Source organism: Martes martes, assembly GCF_963455335.1.
Source record: "Martes martes genome assembly, chromosome: 3".
Lineage (NCBI taxonomy): Eukaryota > Metazoa > Chordata > Mammalia > Carnivora > Mustelidae > Martes > Martes martes.
Genome location: NC_137890.1, coordinates 160,381,806 through 160,409,694, shown reverse-complemented (window position 1 = coordinate 160,409,694; position 27,889 = coordinate 160,381,806). Strand labels below are relative to the sequence as shown.

Here is a 27,889-nt window from a genome sequence, read left to right as displayed (position 1 = left end):
TAATCTTTAAAACTGTGCTTTAAATGTAGTGAATTGGAAATGGTTTTATAAAAATGTACCTGAACTGACCAGAAGCTCTTTATAGTTAATATGTGGTTTATAGTCCCCAGTTGTAGGTCGCTCTCAAGTGCAGCAGCAGGAAAAGAAGCAGTTTGACCTTTTAAGTGATCTTGGCTCAGACATCTTTGCTGCTCCAGCACCTCAGTCAACAGCTACAGCCAATTTTGCTAACTTTGCACATTTCAACAGTCATGCAGGTATGTGTTTTTTCCCCAACAGCTTTTTGCCAGACACATGTTTATAGCACCAAGAAACAGCCATTCTTTTTAAAACTTAAATATCAGTAAATGTTTTACATTGAGGGGTTGGGCCTCATAGCTATTGAGGTATAATATGTAGCCATTGTGGCCCCCCTCCCCAAAGATTTTATTTATTTATTTGACAGAGAGAAAGCATGCACAAGCAGGGGGAGTGGCAGGCAGAGGAAGAGGGAGAAACAGGCTCCCTGCAGAGCAGGGGAAGCTGGACATGGGACTTGATCCCAGGGCTCCAGAATCATGATCTGAGCTGAAGGCAGTGGCTTAACCAACTGAGCCACCCAGGCGCCCCAGCCGTGGTGCTTTTTTAATCACAGAAGAGATTATACCTAATGTCAGACAGTTAGTGACATGACCTCTTTCCAGAGAAAAATGGGAAAATACTTTTTAATGTATTTTTTTACCCTTTTAATAAGGAAAATTGCGAATATTCAAAAGCAGATATTATAACCTTTGTGTACTCATTGCTTATGCCTAATCTGGTTTCATTTATCATTCTCTTCATTTCCTTTTCTTACATTATTTTGAAGCAATTTTAGACATATTGGTTTATCACTAAATATTTTATATGTATCTGTAAAACAGAAGAACTTTGTTAAACATAACCACAGCAGTGTTACCACTCCCTAACTGGTAATAATAATACTTATTATTATTCATTAGTCACTATTCAGATTTTCCATTCCAGTTCAGACACACACACACACACACACACACACACACACACACACAAAAACACACAGAGGTTATTCAGATAAGGTGTACACACTGTAGTTGTGACATGTATCACATAGCCTGTGGGTTCTTCCTCCATCTCATTTTTCTCCTCTGTTATTTGTTGAAGAAATCAGGTTATTTGTCCTGCAGACTATTTAGTTGATTTTACTCTGAATTTGTTGATTGCACCACTGTGGGGTCCCTTGACAGGTTCTTCTCTCTGTATTCTTTCTAAATTGATAATTGGTTCTAGATATATGATCCGTTACAGGTTATATTTTTGGAGGGGTACAAACTTGCTATTTACGGTTTAAGAGGCGCATATTATCGATTATTTCTGTTTTTGTAAGGTGGGCTGTTGATGCTCTGTCCCTGGGTCCATTATGCAAAATGTTGATATTCTAAATTTATCATTACTTCATTTATGAGCTGAAATATCTTTAAAAATCTTTGGTTACCCAAGTGGTATAATTTGTATAGGAAAGTTAATACATGACTAATTCTGACCAGTCATATATTAGAATGGTTGAAGCCCCACCATATTTTAATGATGATCTGTTTTTTGTTTCATATCATTATGGATTCATAGATTTAACATTTGCTGCATCTCAAATCTGTTGTCATTATTATCTTTATTGATGTTCATATTATCCTGTTTTTAGAGTAGCAGTATCTTCAGGTTGGCTCTAGAATATACAACTTCTTTTTTATTCCCAGACTTAACATGTTTGTTACAAAGAGTTAAATGATCTTCACTGGAAATTAGAAATTATGGAGTTTTGTTTTGTAAATGAATATATAAACATTGCAGTTACCTAGGTAATATTTCAAAGTTGATTATTAAAGTATAGATGTAGTTATTTGTGCCTTTCTAATTGTAATAGTAAATAACTGTAATGGACAATGAAATGGCATATTGTAGTGTAAAGAAATAGGCTTTGGATTCAGAATGAGTCTTTAGAGTTGTTTCTTAATGCTTCCTTCTACTTTTTAAAAAAAAAATAAGATCTGATGTAAATGGTCTGAAAGCCTACATTGTATTTATATCAGAGATATGCGTGAAATAATCTTTTGAATGCCAGTAAGCTTTGTGTATGTCATAGAAAGTTTGTCTGTTTGCATTTGTGCGTGGTTGAGTAAGCAACAAACCAAATGTGGAACACAAATTAAGAATTGATTTAGTCATTTTGTAGCCGTTTTATTTGGTTATTTGAAACTTTGCTTTATATTTTTGCATGTATGTTTAATGTATTAGCTCATGTTTTTTACTGTTTCTTTGTCACTGATTTTCATAACTTCATTTATATAACCAAGAAAAATTTAAGACTATCTTTCTAAAACTTGGATTTTCACTATTTTGCGAGCATAGCAGAAACTAGCACTTAACAGAATTGATTTCCTAGTTGTATTTTAGAACTTCTTTTACCTTCTTTTACTCACCCGTGAGATTATGATGCTGTCCCTTCTTTTTAATTTGACGACCTGGCTTATATAGTTGGATAATAATGGTATGAAGTATAACATATATGTATATATATATATGTTTTTTATATATATACACATACACACACCCAAAATGTACTGTTTAAGATAGTTCAAAAAATTATGGAAAAGCTGCTCTTCAGCCACATTTCTTTTTAGCCAGCATTAAAGGAATTTTTGTTTTAAATATTAATGAGAAAAAATAAGTATTAATGAAAGTATTTTCTAAGGGCCTGCTACAGAAGGAAATTATGGTGTAATTTATGTATGTTTGCTTTAAAAAGGGATCCTAGGATGAAGAGGATATCTTTCTCAGCAAAGTTTATACTGAGAAGGGTAAGAAATCAGGAAGCTTAAGATATTGGGGCTGTGGTAGGTAAGCCCCCAGCTCTCTGTTGCCACCTGTTGCTTTTGAATGCTGGCAAAAGGAGTTGAAGAATCTAAGAATATAGAGTGAAACCTTCTGTAATTCATGAATAGTTTGCATTTATTTCAATTTTACACTTACTGAAATACAATTTGATGTGACTGATAAGTAACTACCAATTTCTTTTGTAAATTTTCAGTTTATTTCATGTTTCCCTTGTGTTGTTGTCTTTAAATGCAATTTGTGAATATTCACCATTCAGGGAATTTATGCTATATTCTTCCAGGTAGCCTTGTTAGCCAAAAATAGGTAGCCAGAAATAGTTATACAGGTCAGTGCAGCTCCACAAGCCGCTTTGTACCATGATTCCACTCATAGCATCAATAACTCCTTTAAAAAATGCTCTTTGAAAATAATAGCTATTACTTAATTGTAGAATATGTTAAAAAAAATGAAACGTGTAATTTTATCAGACTGATATAAGATAGATCTTAAACTATTTTGTCTCTTTTCCACATGTGGTAGAAATGGTAGGAAAGATGAGTCTGTGAGGATATAGTTTAATAACCACGTCAATTATGTCAGGTTGCCTAAGAGGAGTAGTTTTTTAGCCTGGAGTTCTTTTTTTTTTTTTTTAAGGATTTTATTTATTTATTTGACAGACAGATCACAAGTAGGCAGAGAGAGAAGGGAGGAAGCAGGCTCCCCACTGAGCAGAGAGCCCGATGCGGGGCTCGATCCCAGGACACCGGGATCATGACCCGAGCCGAAGGCAGCGGCTTTAACCCACTGAGCCACCCAGGCGCCCCAGCTTGGAGTTCTTATTTACGAATATACCCTCAAATCACCTTTTTTTTTTTTTTTTTTTTAAACTCCATTTGATCCCAGGAGAATAAAATATATACACATACTACAAGAGGAAGCTAAGAAAATTAATAATTTATTTCCTCTTTTTCCATTCTGTCTTTTCCCCTAGCCTTTACAAGAACCCTGAATCTTTACTTTTCCATGTATGGTCCACAAATGTAAAATCATTGATAACTGAGTTGTCACCCTGAAATTTTCATTTTTTTTTTAAGATTTTATTTATTTATTTGACAGAGATTACAGGTAGGCAGAGAAGCAGGCAGAGAGTGAGGAGGAAGCAGGCTCCCTGCTAAGCAGAGAGCCGGATGCGGGGCTCAATCCCAGGACCCTGGGATCATGACCTGAGCTGAAGGCAGAGGCTTTAACCCACTGAGCCACCCAGGCGCCCCGAAATTTTCATGTTTTTTAAAAAAAGTTTTAAGATTTGTTTATTTGAGAGAGAGAGGTGCAGGTGAGCAGGGGTGCAGCGGGTGGAGGGAGAGGAGGGTGAGTGAGCATCCTCAAGCAGACTCTCCCAAGGGATCATGATCTGAGCCAAAAGCTGAGTTAGACACTCAACCGAGTTACCCAGGCACCTCTTAAATAACTTTTTAAGGTGAAAATTTTCTCCTGTACAGATTGATATGACAAATGGAACTTTTAACAGCAAATGATAATTATTCAGATATGCCAATCTAGTTAGCATTATTTTATAGGGAAACCTGTTATGTTTGCAGATTGTTTAATGGCTTAAAAGCCAGATGTCTTCATCCAAACATTCTGGTTGACATGGTATGTGAGGATGTGTATCAGTGGTGTGGTTATTGCTGTGTTCAGGAAAAGTCAACTTCTATAGAAGTACTTGTGCAGTTAGAAACGTAATTAACTTACAGAATTTAATAGTTATTTTGCTTGGTAATAAACATATCACAAACTTATGAACTATAAACTGTCATTGATTTTTGTCACACCTTGTACTAGGGGTGTTAAACTTCATTGTCTTGCCACCCAGTTAACACGAGTGAGTAATACAATGAAGGAACCACGTGCAAAGGGGGATGTTCTAATCCCCTGTTGCCACATGGATACACAGGCTCAGGATTACTAGATACACTGATTTTCTTTTAAGAGAAGCAAGAAAGTTATTTATCTAATGTGAAATGTTCTCTTTCTAAGTGTTGAGGTTGAAAAATTTAAATGTGTAGATGAAACAAATTCAGCTGAATTTGATGAAGGCAGTCTGTTTCTACTCTGGTCTCTGTTTATCTTCCTTTCTCCTGAGTACCCCTATTTCACGGGAGATGAAAGACAGTTTTCAACAAGGTTCAGGCTGGTTAACTTTAGTGCCTTAAATTCTTAAACTGAGATTACTTCTTTGTGGTCTTTGAGATAAGATTACATTTAAAAAGCATATTTACTGTTTTGTCACATTCCGCTCAGTTTATATTTCTTTGTATAGAGATTGCTTGAGGTTCCAGATAGTAATTTTTGTATTATTGAATTTATTAGTGTTTATTTTCCAAAATTGTGATTTTTAAAATTTCATTCTATGGTACTTAACAATTTTAAAAATTACTATAACCAGTTGTTGAAGACACTGAGTAGATTCAATGTCTCCATATAAAAACTGAAAAAGAAGCATTACAAAGTCCTGCTTTGCTCTAATGAATAGGTATTTGATTAATGTGTTTGGTGCTCTGGCTGGAAAACACCAGGGTTTATAAATGTGAGATAGTAGACTTGACTAACAAATTGGATTATGTTGAACTGATTTGTTTCCTGATGATGTTTAAAACGTATTAAATGTATATTTTCCCTGTAATGGTCTCAATGTAAGTTAACTGTAGAATACATATTATTGTAGACTACATACTCACATATATTGGAGGTTATAAGTGATGAACCAGCTTAGGGACCTAATTCCTTTTTCTCCAAGGTATAGATCCATTTCATTTACTCTCAAATGTACAACTAAGTTGTTCAAAAAACTTAGAACTTGTCCTTTGAAATATAACCTACTCTAAATTTGAAAACTTCCTGTACCATATTCTTTTATTCTTTTGGTTGATAGTTGTATTATTTATAAGTTAAATATTCAACTTCTTTTGTCTTTTAGTAGAATTTTCCTCTTCTGGGTCTAGTATTCCAAAGTTATTAAAAATTAATTCCCATTGTCTTATAAATTATAGAATCATACTGCTGAATTTGTAGTCATACTGCTGGATTTGCAAGTACAGGCCATTGTTGTTTTGCTAGTGAAAAAACTGGTAGAGCTTGAGCAGTTGAGGGACTTGTCCAAGGCTGTACAATTTTTTTTTAAGATTTTATTTATTTATTTGACAGACAGAGATCACAAGTAGTCAGAGAGGCAGGCAGAGAGAGAGAGGGAGAAGCAAGGCTCCCTGCTGAGCAGAGAGCCTGACTCGGGGCTTGATCCCAGGACCCTGAGATCGTGACCTGAGCTGAAGGGAGAGGCTTAACCCACTGAGCCACCGAGGTTCCCCAAGGCTGTACAGTTTTTATGTTAAGATGGAATTCTCTGATTATTTTAGATTCCCTTTTCACAAGCTTATTTGGTTATACTAAGTGGTAACTGGGTTTAAACTTATATTTATGATTTAAACTTGTATACATATTTCTTCCAAAATATTTTTTAATACATTGATCTTTTATTTATAACTTATTAGTTTATCTTTCATTGTATTTATTTTTGGGAAAGTAAAATATCATCCTGTAAAGAAATTGAATTTTATTATGTGAAGTAGAAATAATAACAAAAAGATTTCAGAGTATCCAGAAAATGCAAAATTTATTTTGTTATGTAATAAGCAGCCTTTTAATTTAGATACCACTGTGTAATGTTTGAGAGCTAGGACAAATATGTTTAAAAAAGGTTTTCAAGAACAGAGTGTGAGTAGTAATATGTATATATAGCATAGCACTTCACCTGTCAGACGTGCTAGATGTGAGGACATAGGAAGGGAAGTGGCTCAGGTGTCTAGTAAAAAGAGGTCTACTTTAAGTACATTTCCCCCTGCTGCAGTCATACCCTTTCAGATAGACACAAAAGAGTAATTACATAAAATGCTGTAAGTTTTCCTGATTATCTTCCTAGGATAATGTTTTACTTTGTTAGTAGAAAATTTCTTATTTAGTAACTTTTTTTGGGTTTGTGTAAGTTAGAATGCATATTTATTGCAAAAGTTTAGTAAACTCAAACAAAGGAGAAAATGATAACCAATCTGAAAATTCACTACTTTGGGTAATGAAAATGCAGATTTTCCGTGCATGTGGTACCATGCTAACAAAATTGGCAAATGAAAATGTATTTGGAATTTATTTAGCCTATTTATCTTATTTACTTTGTGATAAGCATTTTTGAATAGAACTACATATTCTATGTGGTGTTTTTTTTTTTTTTTTTTTAAATGGCTGCCTTATATTTCTGCAGTGTTCTGTAGTATATTTAAGTGATCCTGCATTACTGGCCATTTGAGTTTTTAATTTTTTTCATTATTATTAAACACATGTTGTTTAACTGTTAGATATAGCCATATTCATTTACAAGATTTTTTCTTCACAGGAACTTCCTTGAAGTGATACTGCCTGCAAAGGATTTAAAGTGGCTGACTTTTACTATGTTGATGGCATTTAACCTTTATCTTTTGGGCATGCTTTTCATTCTTCCCACTTAACATTCCCTTTTCTGCATACCAGCCACTTCTCATTATATTCTCTATAAAAATCTTATTCAACATCCATTTTAGCCTTTAAAAACAAAAACTTTTGAATTATTTTACTTAACTACATATTTTAAATTTAGAGAAGCCTAAAAATTTTCTTTTTTTGTTGATGACCTGTGGGAAGATACCAGTTGGGTCTTTTTGATTGAGTCTTGTACCTTAATGTTATAAATTTTACTGTTTTCATCATTTTAATATATGTGAAGAGTGGCAGGCTTTTAACAGAATGTGAATATCTTTGATTTGTTTGGCAATCATGTCCCTGTTATACATTCAATTTTTAAATTTTTATATGCCATGGTGTAAAATAGTTGTAAACTTAGAGAAAAACCCAAAAGAATATTAAAGGAATTTAACCTTCCTTGTATCATTATTTTAGATTCACATAGCCGATGAGTCACTTACTACCATTTAAAATCTGAATTTTCCAGAATGTAATCTATAATCTTACATCTGTGTTTACATTACTGTAATTCATGTATTTAATGCTCTTAGAGTTTCCTTTAACAGAATCATTTTTATTGTACTATTCTTGAGGTTATTCAAAGTGTATTGTGTATGTACACATTTATTATTAATACAAAGTGGGGAAATTTTGGGATACTTTTCAATGAATTGCTTGAAAGTGGGTTCAATAAACACTGGTAGGATTTAAGATTTGATTTCTAAATGAATTCTCTTTAAAGTGAGTTGTGAGACAGAAACTTCACAAAATTTCATTTGTCATATTTTTCATTTATAATTTTCATATTCATTAACATATATTGTTCCTTACCATTTACAGCTCAGAATTCTGCAAATGCAGATTTTGCAAACTTTGATGCATTTGGACAGTCTAGTGGTTCGAGTAATTTTGGAGGTTTCCCCACAGCGAGTCACTCTCCTTTTCAGCCCCAAACTACAGGTAGAGCTTCTCTGGCATTATGCTTCAATGTTTACTTTAAAACACAAAACTCTCTAGATGTAGTTTGAAGAATTATTCTGAACTTAAATTCTATAATCCTTACAAAGCTCTGGGGAAACCTGAAATCTTTATTTTTTTCCGTGTTCATTTTGTTTGTTTGTTTTGTTTTGTTTTAAATTATCTGGTGTGTTGTCTAACTCAGTGTCTACTCTTTCCCTTTTCCTGCATATGAATCTCCCTTAAATTTCTTTATGCACAGGAGCATTACAGAGCTAAAAATTTGTTAGAATGTCAGGGCATATTGATTTAGGCTCTGAATAAAGGAAGCTGATGGTTTGCTTCCATAGATAGAAAAATATAAGCAATTTTCAGGGCAGCAAGCTTGAGAAGATAAATACTAGTAGTCAAAAGGAGACCATTGAACAGTCACTCTAATCAGACTGGAAGTAGTTTTCTGTGCAGGAATTGGTCTTTAAACATTGAGTACTCTCTCATAAAATGTATTGTTTTCAGAATCTCATTGAACCCTCCTTTAGATTTTTGGCTGATTATTTTTCTTTCAACTTTTAACTCTGTGTATTGTCTTAAAGCTTTTTCTTTCATTTTTCTTTTTTTTCCCCCTTCTTTAAATTCCATCATTTACATAATTTCTGGCTGTCCAGCATTTAGAATGCTTTCATCTAGCTGCAGTTTTGGTGAATTTACTTCAGCTTTTCCTCTCCAGGCTTCCAACAGTAAGTTCTGTTGTCAAGTAGGCATCTTTTACTAATTTGTATGTTTTATGTTGTTTCATGGATTTTTTCAATTATAGAATGTTACTCATCTTTTAATGATAATCGTTCCGAAAGTCTCACTTTTATTCTCTTTTCACTATTACTAAACTCAGAGAACACAATAGTATACCAAAAAAGAGTTGACTAATTAATTGAGTTTTTAATAATTTGAAGTAAATTTCATCAAATTTTGAAAGCTTAGTATTATGTACTTTGTTCACCAGCTACTTGTAACAGATCACAGTGTTAAATACCAACACACATTACTTAGTTTTGATCGAAAACAAGTGGAGTTTAATTCCTGAAAATTTATCAGTGTAAATTTTACAATGTCTTAATACTACTTGATGGAAAAGTGTGTTTTCTTTTTTCAATAGAGCTGTATCTTTCTGTTTTTTAGAATATCTGTAATTGTGCTTTGCTATCATTTAATATTTAACTCTATATGCTATTTTGATTGCTGAAACTAATATGTAGGTGTAAAGAACTAATACCAACAGTGTAGCATCAAAAGCATAGAATGAAATAGTCTGGCTTTAATCTTTTGATAGTACTTCAGAGAAGTCTCTAGAGGACAGAACAGTCTTTAAATTCTTAGCAGGCTATATACAGTAATGGCCATTAGGTGAATTGTGATCTATAAATTAAAAAATTGATATGATATTTAGATTATGCATTGCATGTATAATTTTTATTCTTTGAACTATATAATAGGGCATGATTTTACTGAGGACAACCATGATACTATATGTATATTAAATTATTATGTGGAATTAAATATTAGCTCTTCAAGTAAAATAAGCCTAAAGCTCAAAGACCACATTTTTAAGAAATTGTGGATCAAAATAGTACATCTTAAACATTTTAAATCTGTACCCTGGGATTTGTTTCAACCATGTCTCTGTTGGAGCTGTAAGATCTTATAGTATAAGATACTTTGCGTCTTGCTTATGGAGACTGTTCAGGGAGAACTAGTAAAAAGTGATGGTACATAGATAGCTGAATAGTCTATAAAGTAACTGAGTTTAAAACCCAGTAGCATGGAGTTACTCTTCTATGAATTATAGTCTTCACTTCAGTGTAGATAATTAATACATAGTTACTTGTTACCCTACATGTTTCCAGGGCCTTTGAAAATGTAGTTTCCCAAATTATGAAAAGTCATACGTAGATGATTAAAGTTAAATGCCATTTGCCAATAGAATTGCTTATAGAACACTTAATTAAGGAAGAAATCACCTAATCTATCAAAGGATTTTGGGAGAAGCCTAGAAATTTTAAGTGTTTTGTTTATTCTGTTACAGGTGGAAGTGCTGGATCAGTAAATGCTAATTTTGCTCATTTTGATAACTTCCCCAAATCCTCCAGTGCTGATTTTGGAACCTTCAATACTTCCCAGAGTCATCAAACAGCATCAGCTGTTAGTAAAGTTTCAACGAACAAAGCTGGTCTACAGACTACAGACAAATATGCAGCACTTGCTAATTTAGACAATATCTTCAGTGCTGGGCAAGGTATTAAGCTTTAAACAAAATAAATACAAATTTGTGTATTAAACAGTCGTCTACATTTGGTTGTATTTATTGTAATTCAAGGTCACTATGCTTTTCATAGTTGTGAAAAAATTTTGTCTGTACTAAAAGTTCATGAGTATTTACCATAATCCAATAATAGGGCTTTTGGAAGTCCTAGAAACTATTTGTAAGCTTCTAATTTTAAAAGAAATTAAGTGACAAAATTTAATTTTGTCTTAGAAAGCATGCTTCACTGTTGGAAGGCCGTGGAAGGCCAACAAATCCTATTAGTAATGCTGACTGGAGGGTTATGTGGTGGTTTTTGTAATATATTTGTTTTGGACTGTTTTTGCTATTAATATTTTGGTATTAAAAAAAAAACTAAACCCATTTTTTTACAGTATATATTTATAGATGGTTTTGATCTTATGGCCAGTATTTTGCCTCTCAAAATGCATAGTGTGATAGAACACAGCAGAGGTCTGCTTTTGGACTGGAGTCTGCATCCTGATCTGTCTCTGACCATGCTTTCTCATCTCCAGAATGAGGGTAGTAATAGCATTGAACTTGTATATGTTGTTGTATCTCAGTCGCTTAGAACAGTGCCTGGCACATGGTAAGTGCTATTGGGAATGTTTCCTTTTATTACTGTCTCTAATTTTTTCATGGACGACCCTGGGAAAATGATATTATTAATGAGTTGTTCACATTGGGTCTAGCATTTTATAAATTTGAATGTTCACTTGAATGAGAATCACCTGTTTTGGAGATGTTAATGTAACACTTTGAGAATGTGTTCTTTATACATAAGCTAGACATGTTATTGTTACAGTGTTCATTTTTGTTACAGAAACAGTATTTTGTCTCTACCACAGTGGTATGTGTAGCAATTAATCTTGCCCAGTGGTTTCTAGGTAGTTTATTAGATAAAACTGTGGAGTTCTATCCATTTATTTGCCTAGCTTTAAATCAGCTTTAAATTTACATGTGTTTCATGGCAAATGTGGTTGATAAATTGTAAACATAACTTAAAATTTCAGTGTAATTTGTTTTTGTTCATTTATAGGTGGTGATCAGGGGAGTGGCTTTGGGACCACAGGTAAAGCTCCTGTTGGTTCTGTGGTTTCGGTTCCCAGTCAGTCAAGTGCATCCTCAGACAAATATGCAGCCCTGGCAGAACTAGACAGCGTTTTCAGCTCTGCAGCCACTTCCAGTAACGCATATACTTCCACAAGTAATGCTAGCAGGTACCTTGTCTCAGTCAGTGTTCCTGCTTCGTGTTGTCATCTTTTTTCGACTCTGAATAATAATGTTAAATAATGACTGGTGACATATTTTTTAGATTCTTGAGTATTTTTATAGTTTGCAGAAACTGAGTTTAATTTGCTAATTCAAATATCCTTGAGTAATTGTCATTTTATCTTTTTATTTAATCAAAGGTTTTGTTACTTTTCTTTCTTGAACACTAAAGTTATAGTTGAGGGTATGTACACATCTCAGAGTGAGGAGTTATATACAGATTTAATTATACTGAGCAGAGAATCCATTTAGAAAATTATATACTTTTAAGGTACAGTTTTCAGTCATGAAGACTAAACACTGAAAGTAACATGTTGTAGCTTTAGTTGTAAATAAATATTTTTAGAAATGTTTGCAAGAGAACCCAAGATCCGATTCTGTATCTCATCGGTGTCCTACTAGTATTAACACATAGGCATACCATTAACTCTTTTCAAATATATCTGATGTGAGGGTGTTTTTGGCAGCAGGAAGTCTTAACACATTTTAACAGCAGTAGAGCTTTAAAAACTCTTCTAGTTGTAACTTTTACATTTCTGAAAGAAAACAGATGCAGAAGTACAGGTGACTTACCGCACAGTGCTTTATCCATCTCTTTGTTTTCCATCCTGCGGATTGTCTCTTCTTTCTTCTGTTATTTGAGTAGCTTTTTGTTTCCCTTCAGCACCTTTTCTAGAGAGAAATGGGAAGATTGTACCACTAACTATTTGGATTCTCCAGTAATTAATTTTCTATATGCCAAGCAGGAAAACTGAATCTAAAAGTAAAGTTTAGAGTATTTGTATGTATCTTGTTTCATTAGGATGTCTGTGTTAGACATATGAAATAGTGACCTATAGCAAGGTAACCATAAAGTCTGGAAGCATAGGTATACATAACAAATGCTTTATTGATACTATATTACAGTATATTAGTGGTTCATACTGTGTGGTCCATGGAACATTTAGGGTACGTGAGACCCTTTCAAAGGGGTCTTTGAAATTAAAACTACAGTCATAATAGTTCTCACAGGTTATTTGTGTTTTCAGTATTGACATTTGTATTGATGGTGCAGAAGCAGTGACAAGTAAAAACTTGCCAACACTTTAACACAAATTAAGACCGTGATACCAAACTGTACTAGTAGTCATCTAATAGTCATTATATTTCTTACCACCACATACTCAGTTTTACTTGTGGATAGTCTTGATTTAGTTTTTCTTACAAATATTCTTTTTAATTATTTTCATTAGGTGTAATTGGTATATAATATTGGCTTCGGGTGTACAGCATAATAATTTGATTTGTGTGCATTGTGAAATGATCATGTAAATGTAGTTACTATCCGTCCCCATACAAAGCTAACTTTTAGGATTTGCTCTCTTTATAACTTTCAAGTATGCACTATAGTATTATTGACTGGTCACTGTGCTGTACATTACTACCCTGTGACTTATTTATATATTCTTACAAATATTCTTGACAAAATAGTAAATTTTACTAGGGTGCCTGGGTGGCTCAGTTGGTTAAACGTCTGACTCCTGGTTTCAGATTGGGTCATGATCTCATGGGTTGTGGGATCAAGCCCCACATTGGGCTCCATCCTCGGCGGGGAGCTGGTTTGAGATTCTCCCCCCCTCTTTCGTGCCCCCCCCAAAATAAAATCTAAGAAAATCTAATTTTATTAAATCCTGACCCTTAAATAATGTACTCTTAACTTTCTATGTGTTCAAGCAAGGTATGTATCAAGTAATTTCTGCTGCATGTTGAAAGTATCGTGGGTAACTTGAGGAAAGTCAACCTGTATGGTTGTTGAGTTGTGGAATGAACCAGCCACACATAATAATGAGTACATCCATTGTTTTATGGAACACTGGTTTTCCTTAAAAGTAAGAATGATATACCATGGTTATTCAGGTTTGGATATTTGGCAGAAATTTTCTCAAAAATGAATATTTAAGTCTGTCACTTTAAGGAAAATAACTGTTAAAATTCACACATCCAAGCAAATACTAGAATTTTAGAAAATTTTTAAATCCACCATGAGCTTACAGCTTCACATTACTTTTCTAATAAAATGAGTGGTGATATTAATGTAAATTTTTGATTTTTGCTAAGTTCCTTCGGTTTTAGAAAATATAACTCTCTATCATAAAAATGCTAGTTACGTGAGCATGTAATAGCTTTATGGTTAATTTTAAAAGAATGAAATTTTTAAAATTTTCTGTTTTAATTTCTTTACTGTACATATTGTTAATATACAGCACATTTACACAAAGATTCTTTGGAATTCTCAGTAACTTTTCAGAATGTAACTGAGTCCTGAGACGTAAAGTTTAAGAACTGCTATGATACATGGTATTCTCAGTATTACCTGTTTATACATTTTATGGCCACCCTTTACACTGATTACCTTTGCTTTAAAAAAATAAAAAAAACTCCTTCTGTGTTTGTTTTCAGCAATGTTTTTGGAACAGTGCCAGTGGGTGCTTCTGCACAGACACAGCCCGCTTCTTCAAGTGTGCCTGCTCCATTTGGAGGTATGTATTTCTGGGAGATATATATATATGTGTGTGTGTGGGGGGGGGTATATATATTGATTTTTATAAAACATATAAAGCTTATATATATATAGTATTGCATTTTCTTAGGAGTACTGAAAGACTATGAAAGCAACAATTTATCAGAAAGCTCTAGTTTTCTTTCTTTCTTTTTTTTTTAAGATTTTATTTATTTATTTGACAGACAGAGATCACAGGTAGGCAGAGAAGCAGGCAGAGAGAGAGGAGGAAGCAGGCTCCCTGCTGAGCAGAGAGCACGACGTGGGGCTCCATCCCAGGACTCTGGGATCATGACCTAAGCTGAAGGCAGAGGCTTTAACCCACTGAGCCACCCAGGCGCCCCAAAAAGCTCTAGTTTTCTGTCCTCATTAATGTATGAACAAATATTTTTGTTAATTGAATACAAATATGTTAGGATTTTATAGTGTATTTTTGTAATTTCTTAAAGCTACGCCTTCTACAAATCCATTTGTTGCTGCTGCTGGTCCTTCTGTGGCATCTTCTACAAATCCATTTCAGACCAATGCCAGAGGAGCAACAGGTAAGAAATAAGTATAGATTATGGAACAGAAAACTTTGGAAAAGGTGTTTATTTATTGCAAAGACGCCATGAGAAGAACATCAGAAAATAAAGTTCTTCTTTCTTACTGAAGTGGATGGAAGAGTTTGTTCGTAAAGAGTACACTAGCCAAAAATTTATAAAATCCTGGACTTTAATATTTGAGAGGAACCCTAGCCGTTCTCTAGCAGCCCCCATGGATCAGTCACAGCTTTCATTCTTCAGGTGAGGCAGCCCCAAGCATGGAGATGTGACTTTCAGCCATGCCATTTTGTGACTGAGATGGGACTTTTGAATACAGTAATTCTGACTCATTTGGTGGTCTGGTTTTGGAATTACTGGTTATTACTCACTCAAGCTTAATAGGAAAAATTTATGAGAAGTTGTTTTTGTTTCATGTTTTGCTCTTCATGAGTCGGTGAGAAACACATTAGCTTTATTACACGAGGTCTTAGCAGTTAGGTCTTCTAGTGCTTCTCTCTTTTAGAGCATTTCATATTTTTTAAGTTGTGCAAACCTGATTTGATTTGGGGTATAATTGAATATTCTCTCTTGATAATTTTTTAATCCTCTTTATTCCTTCCCTTTTTTCTTTTTGGTTCATGTTGCAAGCCAGCCACATAGCTTTTATATTGCACTTCTTTGATTTTTGTCCTGTCACCCTGAACACCAGAACTATTTGCCAGTATCTTGGGGTGTCAGCAAGTATACATGGTATAGCATGAAACGCATTAAGTTTAAAGTTGGCCAGCTTTGTTCTTGTGCACGTGTCCCAATAATTTTATAACTAAATCTTTAAGCATATGGCGTATATTGCTGTGAAATCTTGAAAGAATAAGGTGTTTGTAACATAATTTGTGCCTTAAGAATTGGTAATTATTAGCAAATCTGTGTCATTGGCAAGATTAGGAATTGTGGTGGTAGGAGTTTCAGTCATGATTTGTTGGTATCTCACATAATAGATGTTTAATAAGTATTTTAATTTCACATAATTCTTTAAATTGTTTTTGTTTTAATTCAGTTATACTTAACCAGTGATTTAATTTCTGTTTCAGACAGAAATATTCATCAGTTAAAATATATGGAACATTTCTATTTCTTAGCATATTATTTTGACTTGGTGGAATAAATATATATGATGTCTCTAGGCACAGAGAGTTCTGTACATTGTCTTATTTAGTCCTCTTAACTCTCATCAGATATGTGTTGACAGCTGAGGAAAGTGAGCCTTAGAAAAGTTAAGTGAATATGTTTTGGGTACAGCCAGACTTGTGTTCAAATCCTGACTTCATATTTACATGTTAGATGATCTTAAGATATCTTTTTATATATTAATTTCATAATTAGTAGAGTAAAGATGTTAGGAAGATGTACTAACGTTTGTTGAGTGTTTAAAATTGTTTGCAAGGTAGTGTCACAATTTTTATAGCTATTATAACACCATTTGACAACTGAAGGTTGGGAACCCAGATTGTACCTTGACTAAGCTTATATTGATCTAACTTTTCTGAGCCTTAATGTTACCCTTTTCTATAGAATGTGAACAATATTCTCCTACTGGCAGAGTTTTTGTGAGAATTACAAATCACTGTTTGGTCTTTGCATTATCCTATATGGTTGGTAAATCTTTCTGTTGTTTTCCTTTCATGATTGTGCCTCCAAATTGGTTTGTCATTAGAGTTAAGGGCTTTCTTTACTTCTATTAACTTCTATTTTATGTAGAGTATGAAAGTCCTTTAAAGTTAAGGATCTATGTAGGATGTACATGAATATAAAAGGTATGATGTATGTTCAGATGTTATAAGGTGATCTTTAGTATTAGGCTAAGCACAGTTTATTGAAAGGAAATTATGTCCCCAAGTTTTTATTTCAAGGTAAAAAATGTTTTCCATTATAAACCGCTTTGATTTATGACATTGATCACCTTTGTTAAGTTTTTATAAAATATTAAAAGTAAATGTTAACTACTAATTTTTCTGTTGAAGTTGTAACATAAATAGTATTTTTTTTAGCATAAATAGTATTTTGATAAAATACACTATGCTTAGAAATTTCCCATGTCAAAATTAATATTAGTTCTTTAGGACATATTTTTTGTTGCTTTCAAATATTTTGTTAAATATGAGGTAGCCTTTGAAAGAGGGTATTGCATAGCAGTTCTTTGAAAATTTAAAACATTTTACAAATGTTTCTTTTTTTTAATGTTTCTTTCTTGAAATACGTATTTTAATAATCATTTTTCTTCTGCATTTATAAAGCTTTGGGGCTTTAATTTTCTTTTACCGTATTACATAGAAACCTTCATTAGGATATTAACCAATATGACCTAAGACCTTTTTCATTTTAGGATCCTATAATAGCATTTTTTATAGAGCTTTTGAGACCTTAAATCTAGCAGTTAATACAGTTTTCAATTATTATGAAATTCTCTTATAATTCTTAAATTTCTCCTTTGCTATGGAATGAATAGTCTTTATTTCCCTAACTTCATTTTAATGAATGAGTGAACGATTTAAGGAATTTTTTTTACCCCCCCCCAACGAGATAAACTTAACAGAAATGTAAAGATGAAAGAATCATAGTAACATCTAGGCCAGCATCCTTGTTTTATTACCTAGATGAAGACTGATTTGATGGGTTTGCCTTAAACTTTCAGAATTGATTAATGACTAATCTAATAGTTGTAGTAGTTTAGAACTCCTCTAAACCAGCATTATTTCTGCTGGTTGCACTGATTCCACTCGTTAAGAACAATACCTAAGAGAAATGAAAATACATCCACGTAGAAACTGGTACATAGATGTTCATAGCAGCATTATTCGTAATAGCCAAAAAGTGGAAACAGCCCAAAATGCCATCAACTTATGAATAAGTTATGAATAAACCAAATATGTTATAATCACAATAGAAATTTGATTGGTAATAAACAGTAATGAAGTCCTGACACATGCTACAACATGGATGAACCTTGAAAATACTGGCCTAAAGGAAGCTAGTCATAGAGTGTATAGCCTGTGATTCCATTTATAAGTGGTATGTCCAGAATGGGCACATCTGTAGACCTGGAAAGGAGGGGAGGTGAGAGGGAGGGTGACAATAGATACGGGATTTCTTGGGGCGGGGGTGATGAAAATGTGCTACAATTCGATTGTGATGGTGGTTTTACAACCCTGGGAAGATATTAAAAAGTGTTGAATTCTACACTTTAAGTAGACAAATAGTGTGATAATGTAGATTATATCTTAAAAAGCTGTTAAGTCTGAAAGTTTTATAGCAGCAGGACTAGAGCTTACAAGGGCATCATTGTTGCAGACTGAGGTTACAGCAGTTAATACTGGGTCACAGTCACTGTTGACTAAAGGTCAGTTTGTACCAAAGTGTATTTTGTAGAGCATGTCTCTTGAGATGTTATCAGATACTCCGTGGAAAAGGGTTCTATGCCCAAACATATATGGGAAACACTGGTACAAACAGTTTAATCCGTTACTATTAGTACAGGACTTCTCAAGACACTGACGGATTTTAAGAAAGGAGATAAACATAGAGTGACCTAACTTACTTATTATGGTATCCTTCCTCCTCAGTTACCCTCTTGTTGAATTCAGAACACAGTACTGCTGTATCTCTTAAGTATCCATCTTTTAAAGTTATTAACAAGGAACATATATCCATTGAGTATTTACAGTACTTTTTAAAAATTTGTGTTAAATTTATCTTCATGGCAGCTTTTTCAGGTAGGTACTGTTATCCCTCCCTCTGCCTCCTGTTTGCAAATGAGGAAACAGAAGCTTGTGGAAGTTAAATGACATTCTATAGTTAGAAAATGACAGAACCAAGACTCCTAACTACTCTAATCTCTCACTAGTTCTGTTTTCCCACATTTAATTGGTTAAGTATGCTAATTTAAAATGCATGGATGTATATTTTAGAAACATTTCAACTCCAGATGGTTAAAACCAACAGAAAATTTCTAGTACTTAAAAACCTAAATTTGGTTTCTGTTCTTTACATGTATTTATGTGTAACCTCTCTGACCTCATTTATGCCTGATAAGATTTACACAAGATGTATTTTTCTCTTCTCTTCTCTTTTCAGCCATTACATTGTAAGCTGAAAGTTGTGTTCACCTTTCTAATGATTCACACTAAATAATTTCCCACTCATCATACTTAGTTTACTTGAGTTATCTTTATGAATTTCTAGTTAGTGTACAGAACTGTAAATAAAATAATCAAACATCCTTCAGGTGCTGTCCACAAGATTTGACTTTTTAGATGTAAAAGTTAGATTCTAGGTCATTTTAGATAATCCTGTGAATAGCATAGGGTGTAACTCATGAGGCCTACAAAGTCTTTTTAGGGCCATAGCTGCAACTTGACATGAAAAAAATGTTAGTGTTTAATTAAAAATGGGTTTCATAAATGGTTTTTTCATTTGGTATTTCTTTCTCTGGTATTTATTATGCTAATTTTCCCTTTATTTCAAACAGGTTAAATATTAGTATCATGAATGTTGTTGAAATTAAAAGACTTTATGGATATGTTTTTTATTATGTATTCTTATGCTACCCACTTTGTAACAGTATATTCTAAATTTAGTACTTTCTAATGAAACAAATTTACTTTTTTTTTGACAATAGTTATCCTTAAGTTAATTGACATTGGTCTCTTTATGGCTTTCCATAAGGCCTTTCTGGAGCAATGCATTCTCAAGTGTTCCCTCACGCTCATTTTGGTAGGTGGCCACAACTGATACCTGGATTTGTGTGGCAATCTGTCTACCTGCTTGTGGAAGCTTCTGCTAGTGTTCTGGATCCCTGCATGTGGAATTAAGTTTTTTCCATGTTTTACAATGGAGTGGGCATGGATGTGTGGCATTGGGGTTACATTATATTTAAAGTTACATAAAAATTGTGGTGATTTGTGTTTTGATGCTGAAAAGCATCATCGCTTACCTCCATGGTCACATTAGAATGTTAATAGCTTTTTTGATTATTTTCCTTGAGTTTGAATTCATAGCACTTTTGACACCTTTTTGATATACCAAAAACCATTTTACCACATTATTCCATGGGGTTTGGTTTTGCTTAACTGTATACAAGTTTCGCTTTTTAGTGCTTTCTTAAAAAGTGATTTGTCAAAGTTTTGTCAATGCATTATTGTCTGTTATGAAACCCTTCTGTTTCCTTTGCAGTGTGCTTATTATTCTTTAATTCACTTGCTTCCTAGTGGCTTGTTTCTCCTGTTTTCTCATCAATTGTAATTTCAAAAAAATTTGACATTCTGATTAGGTTCGTTGAGAAAAATTGGATAGTTATAAACAATAGGATTATGAGGATTTTGGGGGGAAGTACCTATAACATGACTTCCAAGGTTTTTTTAAAATAAAATATAATCTGTGTAACATGTTTAGTATTAATTCCTGTGCCTTAAATCAGAGATCAAGTTGGTAAATTAAAAAAAAAATTTAAATCAAATACAGTGAATTATCATGTTTTTGATAGCATCATGCCAACAATATTTCACTATTTTAATTGCTAGTATTCTGTGTTAAAAGCACCACTATTGACTCTTACTTTACTGAGACTTTTTCTGGAACATATATTCAGAAGGTGCTGTTTTTATTCTTCACTAGCAGTAAGTAATGTACTGTTTTGCTACTACATGCGTTCCTTTTCCATTTTTTTTTTTTTTTTTTTTGAGAGAGAGAGAGAGAGAGGCAGGGGAGCGGTAGAGAGACAATCTTAGGCCCTGCGTAGAGCTGAAAGTCCGATATGGGGCTCAGTCTCTTAACCCTGAGATCATGACCTGAGCCAAAATCAGGAGTCAGACGCCTAACCTACTGAGCCACCCATGTGCCCCTACTACATGCGTTTCTATAATGCAAATTAGGTTATAAGTAATTCATAAGTGGGAGAGTGATGGCAGCGTACCACCTGTGTAGTGATTGTTAATACACTGATTTCAGTGCAGTCTAGATTACTACGCTCATTCACCCTATATCCATCTTTTCTAAGAATGCTTATTTCACTCCCTTTTTAATCTTTATGCATTTTATGCAATCTTTATGCATCTCTGTAACTTAGCAGTCCTAACCTTAAACCCCTTATCCAAAGCAGTCTGCTTATCTTTCAAATAAGATATGGTGGTCCATATATTTCTTTTGGAATTGATATATTAAGAACCTCACATGTTCTTTTAATTGTGTTAGTGGTTTTATTAGGGAAAGCCATTCCCCTCCGGCCCCTTTTGGGCTCTGTTTACAAAGCTGTATAGGTTTTGAGAGCCCTGCTTCTAACTCTGTTTCTCCTCTAAGTCTTGTTATTTTCAATGAACTGTTTTTTAGAAGTTTTAAAGTTGTTTTTATCAGGAACATACTTACTATGCTATAGCAGACAATTCAGTGGATAAAATTCAATTTTTGACGATTTTACTGTATGTAGCAAAATAAAACTAAAAACAAATGTATATTAGTACACATGTGACTTGTATGATGGGCTTTAAAAAAGTTGACTGCTGTTTAGACTTTTACTTTGAGAAATTTTCTTATGATTTCAAATGATAGCTTTATTAGTGTCATTCTGGTCATGGGTTTCAGGAGAACAACATTTTATAGATTGTGTTAAACTGTATAGTGCTAAAACTTATTACTGACTTTGTCAGCGTTTTGGAATTTAAGGTGCCTTTAGTGTATAAGTTAATGTTTTTCAAGTGAAATCATTCTGTAGTGTGTGGTATGAAGAGCAAAGCCTGCTCTTTTGTGTATTAGTTATCAGCCCTTGCTTTCTCCTATCAGCTGCAACCTTTGGCACCGCCTCCATGAGCATGCCTGCGGGCTTCGGAACTCCTGCTCCCTATAGTCTTCCCACCAGCTTCAGCGGCAGCTTCCAGCAGCCTGCCTTCCCAGCCCAAGCAGCTTTTCCTCAACAGACAGCTTTTTCTCAACAGCCCAATGGTAAGATCTAACACTTGGCTAGCTGTAAGTCCACTTCAGATATCCTTTATGTATCATAATCTTTTATGTTTGGACAGAAAGACTTGTCCAAAGAATGCTGTGGCACTGTCTGCTAAACATTTACTACCCAAGTACAGATGCCTTCATTAGTTTGGGCCTTAGAGACTGAATGATTTGGTAAGTTTTTGTGACCAGGTTATAGATTTAGGAGAAATCAGAGGCTCTGTATAGAGTACCCCTTCTTAGAATCTCCAGTGTCTTTTCTTTTATCTTTTTTCTTCTTTTTAAAGATTTGTTTATTTTAGAGAGAGAGACAGAGCCTGTGTGTGAATTGGGGGAGGGACAGAGGGAGAGAATTTTCAAGTGGACTCTCCTCTAAGAGTGGAGCTGGAGAAGGTGCTCGGTTTCAGACCCGTAAGATCACAACCAGAGCCGAAACCAAGAGCTGGATACTTAACTGGCTGAGCAACCCAGGCGCTCCCTCACCACCGCCCCAGTCTCTTTCTTATTAATTTCTCTTGTTTGTTCTAATATGTCTCCTGATTTTAAAAGAAAACTTTGTAGGGCACCTGGGTGGCTCAGTGGGTTAAAGCCTTTGCCTTCGGCTCAGGTCATGATCCCAGGGTCCTGGGATCGAGCCCCGCATCGGGCTCTCTGCTCTGTGGAGAGCCTGCTTCCCTTCCTCTCTCTCTGCCTGCCTCTCGGCCTGCTTGTAATCTCTGTCTGTCAAATAAATAAATAAAATCTTTTAAAAAAAGGAAAGAAAACTTTGTAGACCTTGAGTGTTTTTGTTTTGCATCAGAAAACTTGTGGATCTGCTCTTTTGTATAGTCTATTTATGTGGGAGACATAGACTTAATTTTCCAAGTATTTAACGGTATTGTGGTTAGAGTTTACTTGTTCTAGAAGCCAGGGATTTTTTTTTTTATCTATTAAGCTTATTTGCTGAAGTTTGAAAGTCCATAGATTTGAAGATTATTCTTAAATTATAATTGTGTATCTATATTTAGTGTCTCTGGTTAGATAAAAATTTGGAAATAAGGTCCATGGCAGAGCCGTAATGATAAAATATTTCCTAACAAATATTGTACTGGTCACATGAATCCATTGTGTTTTGCTCATATCCCGTCTCAGATAGTCACAGGTCATCTATTAATTCCATTCTTCAGATGTCAGCAGCGTACATAGCTGAGACACATGAGAAGAAACCATTTCTGAGAAGCTGTATGAAAGCTCTGTTACATGTGCCACAGGAAGTTTGTCTCTGGTATTTGAAAGAGCATGAGACTCAAGAGTTAAACATTGATATTTTATTATTGTTGCTCTAGTAGGAATTTCTCTGAAACTTCTTATGAGTCTTTATAAACATCAGATTGTCTCTGAAAGGTATGGGTTTTAATTGGTGGTTCTATTTTAACAAGGTGCAGGTTTTGCAGCATTTGGACAAACAAAGCCAGTGGTAACCCCTTTTGGTCAAGTTGCAGCTGCTGGAGTATCTAGTAATCCTTTTATGGTAAGTGAGATGCAATTTTAAGCACTTTATAATTTGTGTGTTCAAATTAGGAAAAGCAAGATGTGACTATTCTACTGATGTGACAGTGAAAGATTTTACAGATTGAGGCAGCTATCATGCATGATCCTTTCTTGACTTAAAAAAGACACACACACATTAATCAGTTGCAAATCAAAGCACTGACAGTAAATAAGCTATTTTATAGCGTGAAACTTATTTGTTTTCTTGTCAAAGTAATGCTTTATGAAAAGCTGTAGATTTAGTGAACTGTGTGAAAAGGGCTTGGACTCAGATTTGGTTTGAATCAAATGCGTTTTCTTAAGGGCCAAGTCCTTTCTTAGATTCTGTTATAAGAATTATGTGGAATAATGGATATTAAAGGCCATAACTTAGGTGCTTCTGACACCTAATAGTTTAATTATATCGTGTTGCTAATAACAGTAATGAATAAATATGATTGTCAATAATTATAAAATAATTTCTAATCTAAATACTGTTTAATTAATCAAAGTTAAATCTTTTCATAGTTTCACACATATACCACCCTTACTTGTGTCTTTATTTTGTCTTATGTTTTCCTTCAGACCGGTGCACCAACAGGACAATTTCCAACAGGAAGCTCATCAACCAATCCTTTCTTATAGCCTTATATAGACACTTTACTGGAACGAACTTTTACGTGGTCACATTACATCTCTCCGCCTCTTGCACTGTTGTCTTGTTTCACTGATCTTAGCTTTAAACACAGGAGAAGTCTTTAAAAAGCCTGCATTGTGTATTAAACACCAGGTAATATGTGCAAAACAGAGGGCTCCAGTAACAACTTTTAACCTGTGAATTGGCAGAAAAAGGTAGCGGTATCATGTATATTAAAAATTGGCTAATATTAAGTTATTGCAGATACCACATTCATTATGCTGCAGTACTGTACATATTTTTCTTAGAAATTAGCTATTTGTGCATATCAGTATTTGTAACTTTAACACATTGTTATGTGAGAAATGTTACTGGGGAAATAGATCAGCCACTTTTAAGGTGCTGTCATATATCTTGGAATGAATGACCTAAAATCATTTTAACCATTGCTACTGGAAAGTTACAAAGTCAAAATTGGAAGGTTTTATTCATTCTTGAATTTTTCCTTTCTAAAGAGCTCTTCTATTTATACATACCTAAATTCTTTAAAAATGTAGAGGGATACCTGTCTGCATAATAAAGCTGATCATGTTTTGCTACAGTTTGCAGGTGAAAAAAATAAATATTAGAAAATATGCTATTGTTTTTGTGTTCTTGCTGCAATGCCTTTACCAAAGTGGCCTTAAAATATGAGTAGTGAATTGAGAACATCTTGAATTCTTAAATTAGAATTTCAGAAGACTTCTAGTGACTAACTTTTATGTCTAAAAGAGAAAATTTTATAAAAAAGGCCATGTAGAAAATTTATTAAAACTACTATGACTGCTATATTCAGGAATATGTCAGTGGTAAAGCATTTAAATGTAGCTTGTCAGATTCACCGTAATCCTTCTAATTTCTTTGCAACTTCTTAATTTTGTGAAAATTTGTATATATGAAGAATTTGCATGTATGTGTATTTACAAATTTTTTTAAGTATCTTGAATTCTCAGACTGCAGAAGTCCTATTTTAACTATTGATTTTTAAACAAAAATACTGTCTTTGAATGTATTGGAAGCAGACATGCATTAACTGTGACATGATTGCACCTCAGTTTTTTTTTTTCCTTTGTTTGGACAAACTGATATTATTAAAATAGGACATTTATTTATGTTCATTTCTGGGGGGAAAACAAACTGGAACCCAGTGTTACCTTATAGAATACTTTGTTTAAAAAGGCAACGATACTAATGTTTAGTTATATCTTTTTGTTAATAGATGAACTTGTTTAAATATTTATGTACAGTAATGCCTCATTCATTAAGACGTAATCTAGCAGTCTTCATCAATACAGAACACAACTGAGAAACTTGGAATAATTCTTTTTAAATGCTTTTGAGCAACACACACAAGTCACAAAGTCTCTATATGTTTGTTTTTATGTGAAATTTTGATTATTTGATTTCCCAGCCCTAGTGTATTATTAGCAGTTCAGAAGTGACAGTTTGGAAGGAGATAGACAAACCATGAAAACCTGTCGACCATTTAGTTTAAGGACAGCCAGGCCAGCCTAGAGGACATCACTGTATGACATCATATTCTGATAATAGTCTGGTACTTTGATTCTGTGTCATCAAGAAAAGGTAAAGTTACATATACAAATATGTAATACGTGTTTGGAAAGTTTTATCTTGCCATGATTAAACATTTTTTTTAAAAGCTTTGGTATTAAAAGAAGTGAACATCAGTTTCTTCAAACATTTTATTTGTGTTGAATACCTTTTCCAGTGGTGACTACATGAGTTGTTACACAATCTTGAAGTCTGTGTAGTGTTTCAGACTTGGTAAAGCATTGCTGTCCATTGCATCTCTAGCTCAGCGTGTAGTTTGTCTGAACTATTTTGATGAGCAAGAAGATGGAACTCTCTGCCCCTTTTTGAATGTTATGCCTCTTCTCTTAATATTGAAAATGCTGCAGAGGTCTAGCTGTGTGTGTGTGGGTATAACTTAAAATACGTACAGTTTGGGGGTCTCTCTCCAGCCCTTTTTTCATGGAGGAACTACTTAAGAAATGTCTTTGAATTTCCATGTTTTAGATTGTATTGGATCCCAATTAATTCATATGTACAAAGTTATGCTATATGATTGTAGGCCATTACCCAAAATAACCTGCCAGGCTTTCCATCTAAGAAATAAGTGAATTAAGCAGTTGTTATTAAATATTATTAAATTGATTTTAAAGACTTTTTTTTCTGGTACCATCTTGACGTTTTTAAGTAAATGAGAACTCTTATTGACTTTAAATGAGTGCTTATAAGATAGAAATCCTTAGTTTAAAAAGTGATCCAGCTTTAATGTGGATTTAAGTCAATTCTTTTAGACTTTCATATTCAGATTTGTGTTGAGTATTGAAGAAAGAGGAGGACAAGGCTGAAAACCTTCAAATTTTCCTGGCTTAATAATAGAATATCAGATCTTCTCTCCTGTCTTTGCTCTGGAAGAAAAATTTTCTTTTAGGGTGGCAAACGTTGTTGATATATTGAAAAGCATATTTTTTGTGACAGTAGAGATTAGGCAATCACTTTCTTCCTTAAAGTAATTCCTTTTGTAAATTTGAAGACGCCTGTCCGTACTTTACCTGTGCATTGCCCTAGCCCCCAGCACACACCGTGTTTGGAACAGTTCCTGAAAGTTGGGAAAATGAAGAGAAGACTAACTGGTTGCTTTTGTGTGGCAGCACTCAGTCTCTTTGAGATTACTGAAGATGCCCAAAGAGCTTTTGTTTATGTAGTTTGTATCTATCAGAAATTACTCTATTAGAAATTAATAACTGAGATACTTAAAAAACAGTGTTCATTCATTTAAACATAACAATAATAAACCCATTGCATGTAACATAAGTGCCATTTTTAAACATTTTTTAAAAATTTTTATTTATTAGACAGAGATCACAAGTAGGCAGAGAGGCAGGCAGAGAGAGAGGAACAGAAGCAGGCTCCCTGCTGAGCAGAGAGCCTGACACAGGGCTCCATCCCAGGACCCTGGGACCATGACCTGAGCTAAAGGCAGAGGCTTTAAATTTTAAATTTTAAATTTTAAATTTTAATTTTAAGGCAGTGGGTTAAACACTGAGCCACCCAAGCGCCCCCATAAATGCCATTTTTAAATAAAAACTATAGTTGTCTTCCAAAAGCAGTTAATTAATGAGAAGAACATTATTTTATGTTTTGCACATCTCTAGCACCTGGCTTGAGAAGCAGCGAGTTTCTCATGCTCCCTTGGCGTCGCAGTGATTTTTCCGTCACGTGCATGTGGGCCCTGGGAAACTCCACCGTGCACCTGTGAACTCATGAGACAGATCTGTAACATCTTAGTAGTACTATGCAAATAGTTGTGACGCTTGGCTTTTGAGGACTTTCAGAGGTCCTCAGAACACACTTTGAAAACCACTGTGATACACTTTAACTTTCTATTTTCCAGAATAACAGTGTGTGGTTGTAGGGTAAACATACTGCTCATTGAACTTGACAGTGGTTTTCTTTGCTTGGGAAAAGTGGAAAGTTGAGTTGAAACTGCAAATATTTTTAATATTATTTTCTAGATTTTCTCCTATTTTTATTTAAAATTGTTTTAATGATGATGACATTGGTGAATATGTCCTTGAAGGATATTACAATTTCTGATTCATGGTTATTGATGTTTATTTTGGAATTACTACTATTCCGACCACTTTGAAATTGTGTCA

General features: G+C 34.0%; 1 protein-coding gene across 2 annotated transcripts in view; it reads left to right on the top strand.

Moving 5' to 3' along the window:
* The window catches only part of AGFG1 (ArfGAP with FG repeats 1), a 75,169-nt gene extending 49,276 nt beyond the window's left edge, over positions 1 to 25,893 (top strand). The window contains exons 6-16 of one of the 2 annotated variants that reach the window (XM_080799106.1): positions 104 to 257; positions 8,257 to 8,376; positions 9,039 to 9,110; positions 10,454 to 10,663; positions 11,730 to 11,910; positions 14,402 to 14,481; positions 14,951 to 15,043; positions 19,748 to 19,795; positions 21,857 to 22,015; positions 23,437 to 23,528; positions 24,113 to 25,893. In XM_080799106.1, the coding sequence (XP_080655232.1) occupies positions 104 to 257; positions 8,257 to 8,376; positions 9,039 to 9,110; positions 10,454 to 10,663; positions 11,730 to 11,910; positions 14,402 to 14,481; positions 14,951 to 15,043; positions 19,748 to 19,795; positions 21,857 to 22,015; positions 23,437 to 23,528; positions 24,113 to 24,172 (1,269 nt within the window). In that variant the 3' untranslated portion in view covers positions 24,173 to 25,893. The remainder of the gene's footprint in view (positions 1 to 103; positions 258 to 8,256; positions 8,377 to 9,038; positions 9,111 to 10,453; positions 10,664 to 11,729; positions 11,911 to 14,401; positions 14,482 to 14,950; positions 15,044 to 19,747; positions 19,796 to 21,856; positions 22,016 to 23,436; positions 23,529 to 24,112) is intronic. The other variant, XM_080799107.1, reaches the window with a different exon arrangement.
* Positions 25,894 to 27,889: the final 1,996 nt, after the last annotated feature.